This window comes from Macadamia integrifolia, unplaced genomic scaffold (genome assembly GCF_013358625.1).
Source record: "Macadamia integrifolia cultivar HAES 741 unplaced genomic scaffold, SCU_Mint_v3 scaffold_173A, whole genome shotgun sequence".
Lineage (NCBI taxonomy): Eukaryota > Viridiplantae > Streptophyta > Magnoliopsida > Proteales > Proteaceae > Macadamia > Macadamia integrifolia.
Genome location: NW_024870629.1, coordinates 54,892 through 63,298, shown reverse-complemented (window position 1 = coordinate 63,298; position 8,407 = coordinate 54,892). Strand labels below are relative to the sequence as shown.

Genomic DNA, 8,407 nt, shown 5'->3' with positions numbered 1-8,407 from the left:
GTTGCTTTCAAGAGAGATGTCTTGGCATCTGCCTCTCTGTCAAACAGATGATCCGTCATCCCTGATGCCTCAATTTCTTCTTGAATCGAATCCAGATTTTTCGAGGCTTTCTTTACTTCTTCATCAACATTAGGAAAATTATTCCTAGCCCAGCTCTTAATAAAAAATTTTACCTGCTTTAGCTTCTAAGAAAGCACCAAAATGAGGTTTCCAGACACCTCTTTATTCCACACTTCCCTGACAATATCCTCAAAATTCACATTATCCATCCAGAAATGATTGAATCTAAAAGGAATATTACCTGGTTTAGAGATGGCGTCTGAAACCACAAGAATAGGGGCATGGTCCGAGGCTGTTCTTTGCAATACATTTTGACTAATATTCTTGAAAACCTCCAGCCAATTTCCATTGCAAAAACTTCAATCCAGAACAGCTACAACATTGCATCTGTGACGATTGTTAGTCCACGTGAACTTTTTCCCCTGTGAAGGAGCTAGGACCAAAGCACACGTGTCCCCATTGCTTGAAACTCGTCCACAGAGCTAGCATTAAATCTTCCTGGCCCCCTTTTTTCATTTGAAAGAAGAGTATCATTAAAATCCCCTATGACCGACCACGGGAAATTTGGGTTTACCATCAAACCTAGGTCAGTCCAGAGCTCTCGACGATTAACCTTAAAACAATTTGCATGAACAAAGGTCAATAGCACAGAGCAACCGAACCAATCCACAGTGGCTGATAATTGTTGGTCAGACAAAGAAACGACTGAGGGATGAGAAGAGCCTTGTCTCCACATAAGCCAAAGATTCGGAACCTTATTCACCCGATCATTGTGAATGAAATCCGCAAAGTACCCTATTTTGTTAACTAACAAAGAAGGAAAATCTGAAGCCTTCACCATTGGCTCAGCCAAACATACAAAATCAGGAGAGTGCTCCCTCAGGATTGTCTTCAAGGCTCTAATACCAACAACCTTTCGCACACATCTAATATTCCAAAATAAAATCTTCATGGAGAAAGGATTTAATTTTGGGCCTTGTCAGACTTATTCGTCTGACCAACCTTCTTCTTACCCTTCTTCCCTCCTTTAGAAGTAGCAGTATCAGATTTTTCCTTCGCAAGAAGGGCACGATCAACCACCCCTACTTCCTGAAAATTTAGAGCCACATGCCCATTGGCAATTTCTATCTCTGGAATACAAGAAATCTGAGAGTCACGATGCCTGTGAAGGATTCTGGAAGGGTGACCACCTCTTGAGGGCTGTTCAGCCACACCACCTCTTCCCCTAGTCACCACATTCCGTTGAGGGCAGCTTGGCCTAGCCGAGTTCACTGGGTCAATGGTAGGAGTGACCATGGTAGGGACGTCAGAGGTAGCTTCCTGACTCTCCTCTTCGGACTCTAAGAAAGCACCATATAGAGAGGATTGACTTTTGATCCAGATCCTCAATCCGATCCAGCCATTTGGCCTTACTCCAAAGAGGGAAGGTCTTGATTAGGAGATAAATTTCCACCTTGACATTCCATATAGAGGGGATTGACTTTTGAATTTTAATTTTTGATGAGATCCAAATCCACGTGAATATGGCCTTCCAAAATAGGGCTACCTTGATTCATTGAAGAGGAGGCATTTAAGGAAGGAGAATGATTTGCTGCAACTTCCACGTTTGGTACACTCCCTATAACTCACTGAGTTGAGATGACTCGAGCCGAGTCCACTCCATCTTCTACATAGACTGCACTTGGGATACTGGCATGGTCATTTGCAGCCTATTTTTCATCCTTTTGCTTCTTCCATCGGCATTCTTCCACACTGTGCCTGGGATACCGCTGGTCTTTTACAGGACATTCTCATGCCAATATTCCAGGGGAAGGTCAGGGAAACGGATCCAGATCAGTTTAGTCCACACTTGTTTCTCATGGATGTTAAAGTCCGGTTTCCAATGTTGAAAGCGGATTAACTGACCCCCGATCTTCAAAGGGCTCCTCTTCCAAACAGCAGCCTTATCTCCCTCACAACAGATTTGAAAAATGACGTACCTTTTGCCAAGAGGGTGCATCACCACTCCTTGGTTCAAGTTCCATTTTTCTGCTGCTTCTTGGCTCAGTGCATCTAGGGAGATCAATCTGAAATCAACCCTCCCTATAAGAGCAAATCTGAAGTTTTGCCTTTTTGACTCTTAGTCGCACTGGGGAATCATGATTCTTCGGATATTACCGGCTTGGATTGGTTCCGGGAGAGAATCCTTCGCTGGCCATGAGACATTCCCCACAGCCCTTGCATATGACCTCCTTAAAGCGACACTATCAGCAGCGGCAGCTTGATTTGGAGGCACAATCTCAGTCACCTCCCTCACAGATCCCTCACCATTGTCATTCTCATCACTTCCAGCCTCCTCAGCCAAGCCTTGATCACCGGCCATGATAGCCGCTGACCAGAAGAAGAAAAAACCAAGCTGAAAATCGCCTCCCAAATCGCCCCTCAGTCGCCCCTCCCAACTAGCATTACATATGTTGAACCCAATCTAACCCTCTTCACGTCCTTTCTCTCTCTCTCTTTCTCTCTCTCTACCTAATACTTCACTAAAATGAAAATCCAGAAAAAGAAAGAGAAAGTTTGCAAGAAATACCTTTCAGAACATACACCAAGTGTATCTTCTCCTTTACTTTGCCAAACAAGAAGCCCTCCTGCCTATTGCTCGCATTTGTTGTAAGGTGTCACCCATCTCTAACAAATTAATTAGAAGTTAAGATTAGAAATCTATATTAGGAATCATAATGATATTTTGCAATGAGCCAATAGAGAGTTCCATCCAAAAGCACCTGATGTGTTCAATAATGTTCAAGTATATATCCAAATTGACTTCGCCCATACTTAGGCTGATCTTATTATGATCCTGGGAACTCTAACTTTCTCCATGAACTTTCTTCACCCACTGTAATTATCTCACAATATCTATCATTCTTGTTATGGTACTTAATGTTAACAAAATCAAAAGAATTCATAAACTCAGGCCATTTTATATTTAGAGGAATTATCACTTCCCTCCCCTGAACTATAGCTAAATATCAAGTTTCCCCACATTTTTTTCAAATATTTCACTCTCCTCTCCACAAAGGCACAAACGAAAAGATTCTATCTACCGTGCCTAGACGTTTGAATTGGCTGTTAAGTCTGCAATATTTTTTCATAATGATTGAAATACCCCCATAGCTGTAGAAAACCCATTATACCCCTCTATGAACTAAAATCCCTATTCCCATCAAAATCCATTGTCTTCCTTTCTTCTTCTTTATTTTTCTTCCCTGTATCTTCTTCTCTATCACTATTATATATTCATCTAAGAGGAATTAACTGAAACTCCTCGGTTCCTTCAAGTTGTGGGCTGATATTTGGGGGGTTTGCTTATACTCCCAAAGGCGACCTGAGCCATAGGGAAAAAAATTTGCTTGAAAGCTTCTTCTATAGTGAGATTGAAATTAGAGATTGCTGCTGGTTTCTCAAGTTAAACCTAATTTGCAGAAATTATTCTCCTTTGGTTCTTGATACTCGGGAAAATTGTATGAATAAAATAATTCATAACTAAGAGCAAAAGAAAATACAAGGGGGGAAAGAGGGGGCGGGGGGGAAAGCTTATGCCAACAAGGAAAAGCCTACCCGAGGGGAAACACAAAACAATAACAAAAGTAGCAAAAAGCAACAGCAAGAACAAACAAAAGGAGGGTGGGGACCAGCAACCATCAACTAGCTCAAGTAGCATGAATGAGGTCAACCTGCAGGTTCCAAGATGTTATGATGTGGGAATTTTTTGGGATAATAGGAATAGGGTGGGGGTGAAGAGCATGAGTGCTCTGGAATTTAGAGGTAACATCAAAATAGATAGCTTTCCAAATCATATCCGGAGATCTAGATTTGGGGGTCCATCTATGAATGTTACACTCCATCCAGAGATGGTTGATAATAGCACAGAAAGCCAATTTTTCCACGATGTCAAAAATGGAAGGGCCAGAGAATGCATGTCATGTCGATACAAACGCATACTCTATCAAAGAGGAGGATGGATCTATGATTTGGCCAGCATTTGGAGAAAACAGATTTCCAAATAAGGGAGAAGGGGCAAGAGAAGAAAAGATGGGGAATATCTTCGTCACAATAGGATTTTAGTTAATAGAGAGGTATAATGGATTTTCCACAGGTATGGGGGTATTTCAGTCATTAGGAGAAAAATAAAAATAAATAAAAGAGAAGATACTGATAAATGTGTGCCACGCGTTAGGATATTGTGAAGCAATTTAAAAGGATAGCAATACGTGCTAGCCCTGTCCCCATTGAGTCTGGTTTGAGTACACATGCGTGGCAGGATAAAATAAGTCTAAAACAAAAGATCCCTATTTTGGTCACAATTTTGCTTTGACTTCCAACCGTGGTGTGTTTATGGTAGAGATGTAAATGTATCGAATGTGGGTCAAATGTGATTGGATCTAGATATAACGTATCTTGATCAGATATGGTGAATTGAATCTGGTTTTTATCTCGGAGGAGTTGCTTGCAGGTAGGTGTGCAACAGAGACCTCGCTTCCATATGGATGTCTTTTTGTTTTTCTCCTTTCTGCTTGTTAATGGGAACAATCATATGAGCAAGATGTCCAGTCTTCTCCCTAGCCGAGAACAATTTTAGGTAAAAACTTATGGAACAACTAACAAGCTCAATAAATAAATATCACGCAAAAATAAAATTAAATAGTTTTATTAATAAATCGGGTTTGATGGACATACATATCCAACATGGCCTTCTTCCCTACTGATGGCAATGCCAAAAGTGGGAGAAAAGGTGCAACCAATTTTTGTTGTACCGGGAGGTTTTGTTAGACTTGTTCCTATATAGCTTCTTATTTTCATTTTGGAATCTCTTTTTTTATTTTCTATTTTTAATATGAATGATTTTCTAGTGGAAAAAATAAACCTAGATTCTTAATTATCTATTTACATCCTTGACTTGTGTAGCCCAGACCTTCTTGCCTCCAACGAATGTGATTCTCTATTAATCAATCTCTTTTAATTGTCTTAACTCTTTTCCTCAAACACTAGAACTTGTCGAATATTCAAGAACGTTCATGTTCATTAGCTGTTTAATTTTTCATTATTAATTGGGTATCTATTAGGATTAGATAGATTATGTTTTGGATTATTTGAATTCAGATCCAATGTAAATTATACAAATTACTAACGTTAAATAAATATTCTCCATTATATTAGTTTTGGGAAGTGATTCTTTGTCCAGGAGTATGAGTTAAGCCAACGCTTCTTGTGTCCATCTCTCTCCTACCCAAAACAAGGAGCGAAAGTGCATTTTTGTAGGGAAGGACAGAGATAGACACATGGGAGAGCTGCTAGGCCATGCTTCCAAAGAGAATTCTTTTTCCCATTATTTTTGTAAAGATGGCTTTAATTACCAACCTTTTCTATTGATTCCTATGGATTCGATCCAAAAAGAATTCTTGAATGAGGTATTCAACTCCATGGATGAATCAAAAAAGAAATCTTCATTGGTTCTACCTCCTAATTTTTATTAAGAGAATGAATCTTTTTATTGAAGGATAAAAATAAATAAATAAATAAATAAATAAATAAATCGGCCTGGACCTCCTAATTCCTATGTATATGCTAGCAACAACATAATGGTGGCTGTCAATCAATATAGATTGATCCGAAATCTTATTCACATCCAATATAGCACCTATGGATACATAAGAAATGTTTCGAATCGTTCTTAATTTAATGAATAGATCCGATCAGACAAACTTCGAATTATGGAATTCGAAAGGATCAAATAGGAAACTGATACGTCTGAATCATAGAACTAATAAATTAAATTATACGATCAACGCAACATTTTTCTCGAATTTGAAAAAAGAGTCAGAAGAAATGGTTTGAAATCCTCTTATTTCCGAACCGAGAGATCCACGAATCGGGATCACTGATGCATATAGATACAATGGTCCAATTGGGAAGCAAGATTCAGAAACATTCTGGAACATTTCAGTTCTGATCAGAAGAGACGTTTTCAAGTAGTCTCGATCGATTAACGTAATTAATCAATATTCGATGATTGGTCCGAGGTTAATCGCGACAAATGAAGATTGTCTAAGCACTTCTCTTATTTGTCTAAGGTCATCTTTCTTTTTTCTTTTCGAGTTTCGGTGCGCAATTATCCCCTTATTTCATACATTAGGTCCGAGATCACATCTTATGAATCTCGAAAAGGTCCGAATGATCAACAGTGACAAGTCTGACAATGACCAGTTGTTTGAGAGGTAATATCGGAATAGCTACTGTCACTTTTATCAAAATCGGTCATGTTGGAAGATAATGAGTTGAAATCAACCTTTTCTTAAGGTGGGCTGATCATGGATGACAAGTCCGGAAACACAAGGAAATGGCGGAAATTCTTGATGAGTGTTTTTGCAATTGCAACAGTGTGAGGAGGGACAATCATTCACACTTTCGTCCAATAAGAACAAAGGTGGGAGATGGGGACATACATTCCATACACAATGCAGGCAACGAAAGTTTGAATAAAACCTGGGATTCCTATTTCTCAATGATATCCCACGATCGAGACAATTGGCTGAATCCCGTGAAACCATTTCATAGAAGTTTTTTGTTATTTTATTCTTACGAAGCAAATAGCATTTCCTATTGATTTGTCCCCTGGACTGGACCTATTCTGATTCTTAATTATCCGTCGCTACGCTGTTCCCAAGGACTAGCAGAATCGAAATAGCGAAATTCTTGGGTCATCTCAATGGGTTCAGAAACCACACGTTTCTCTGGATCATCATAGCGTACTTCCACATATCCACTCAGAGGAAGGTCTTTTCGTAATGGATGACCCTCGAAACCATAATCTGTTGATATACGGCGTAGATCCGGATGATTGATGGAAGAAACACCAGACATATCCCATACTTCTCGCTCCCACCGGCCGGCTGATGGAAATGGACTGACTACCGGGGATATTCGTGTTACTTCGTCTGCACTGGTTTGTACACGAATGCGTGAGTTATACCGAGTACTCAGTAAATTATGGACCACTTCAAATCTTCGTTTTCGAGAGGGATGATCAACTCCGCAAATATCGATCGAAACTTGAACCCTTGTATAGGTATGCAATTTAAGAAAGCACAACAATTGAAATGGGTAGTCCGTATTGGTATCAGATCTATTCCCATGTTCCGATCTTTCCATTTTATGTACCCATTTCTTGGGGGTAGTTTTCCAACTATATTTGAAAATGGATTGGTTATCCATAAAGATAAAGAAAGCTTTCTTGTAGTTCCGCTTCATGCTCTAAAAATTCAGAAAGACTTGTCGGAAATCGCCGGTTGGGTTGGTCCGACCAAGAAAGGCATGGGAGCAAAGAATCCACTCCCTCAGCGAAGAAGAAAGTCCTGAGCGCTAGCGCGCCAGAACCAAGCAACGGCTAGCGCGCCCTTTAGAGTAAGTAAAGCGCGGTAGCGCATCCAGCAAGAAAACCAAAACTCTGTCTGGTCTACGATCAACGGTGGTCTACGATCAGCTTACTCAAATAGGGGCGAAAGCGAGCCTTTGGCTCGCCTTGTTCTGGTGATCTACGACCACCCGTTGGGCGGAAGGACTTTCTTCTTTGCTGCTTAGCCCCAACGACAAACGAACCTACGGGCGGGCATTTTCGGGGAGTAGCCCGCTTCCTTCTTACTTATGTGATGTGAAGTGCTATATGAAAATCAACACCTTTTCTCGATTGGAATACGGATGAGATCCGAGACGCCATCATTGGGGCAAACGATGCAATAGCTTCGGTTAGAGCAAAGCCCAAAATAGCATAACCAAATGATTGTTTAGCCAAAGGTGGGCGCCAAACAAAGGAAAAAATGGACACTCAACTCACGTTTCTTCTTTAGAGAGATTGAGCTCTCCGTCGCGTATTGCGCGCAAAACGCGACTATAAGGGGGGCTTTTTTCTGGGTCCATTTTCAATCCCTCTAAATACCAAACTAACCCCCTCTTGGTGACAGGGTGCCCCTGCGGGTAAAGTTCATAACCTCGAATCCTGTGTCGATTCGAGAAAATGCTCTCGGGGGAATATCCCTTCCTTCGGAGTAGGGATTCCATTTCCTTTTCGACAAGCATTTGTTTCTCAAGTAGGGCTTCCTTGGTTGCCAAGGTAGTTTTTCCTGCATTCCCTATGTTTACATGAGCAGATAGACGCGAATCAAGCTCCTCCCTCCGTTGGAGGTCCGAAATCATCGGGTTGTCAAACTGCCGGTCCGTGTCCTCTGTTTGAGAAGACGGACCCTCATCCACTGGGGCCAGGTCAGCGGCAGGGGGCAAGTTGAGATCGGGATGAGCCTCTTCCACAGGAGGG

The 8,407-nt window shown here is 40.9% G+C and overlaps 1 protein-coding gene across 1 annotated transcript; it reads right to left on the bottom strand.

Annotated features, from left to right (window-relative positions):
• Nucleotides 1-6,685: 6,685 nt before the first annotated feature.
• Nucleotides 6,686-7,742, bottom strand: LOC122071020 (NADH dehydrogenase [ubiquinone] iron-sulfur protein 3). Its single transcript, XM_042635289.1, has one exon. It carries the CDS (start codon nucleotides 7,345-7,347, stop codon nucleotides 6,739-6,741), a length of 609 nt encoding a protein of 202 aa, XP_042491223.1. The 5' UTR covers nucleotides 7,348-7,742; the 3' UTR covers nucleotides 6,686-6,738.
• Between the last annotated feature and the right edge of the window lie 665 nt (nucleotides 7,743-8,407).

Excerpts from the sequence above, each read along its gene's own strand:
- LOC122071020 (XM_042635289.1), bottom strand. The coding sequence starts at position 7,347 with ATGAAGCGGAACTACAAGAAAGCTTTCTTTATCTTTATGGATAACCAA.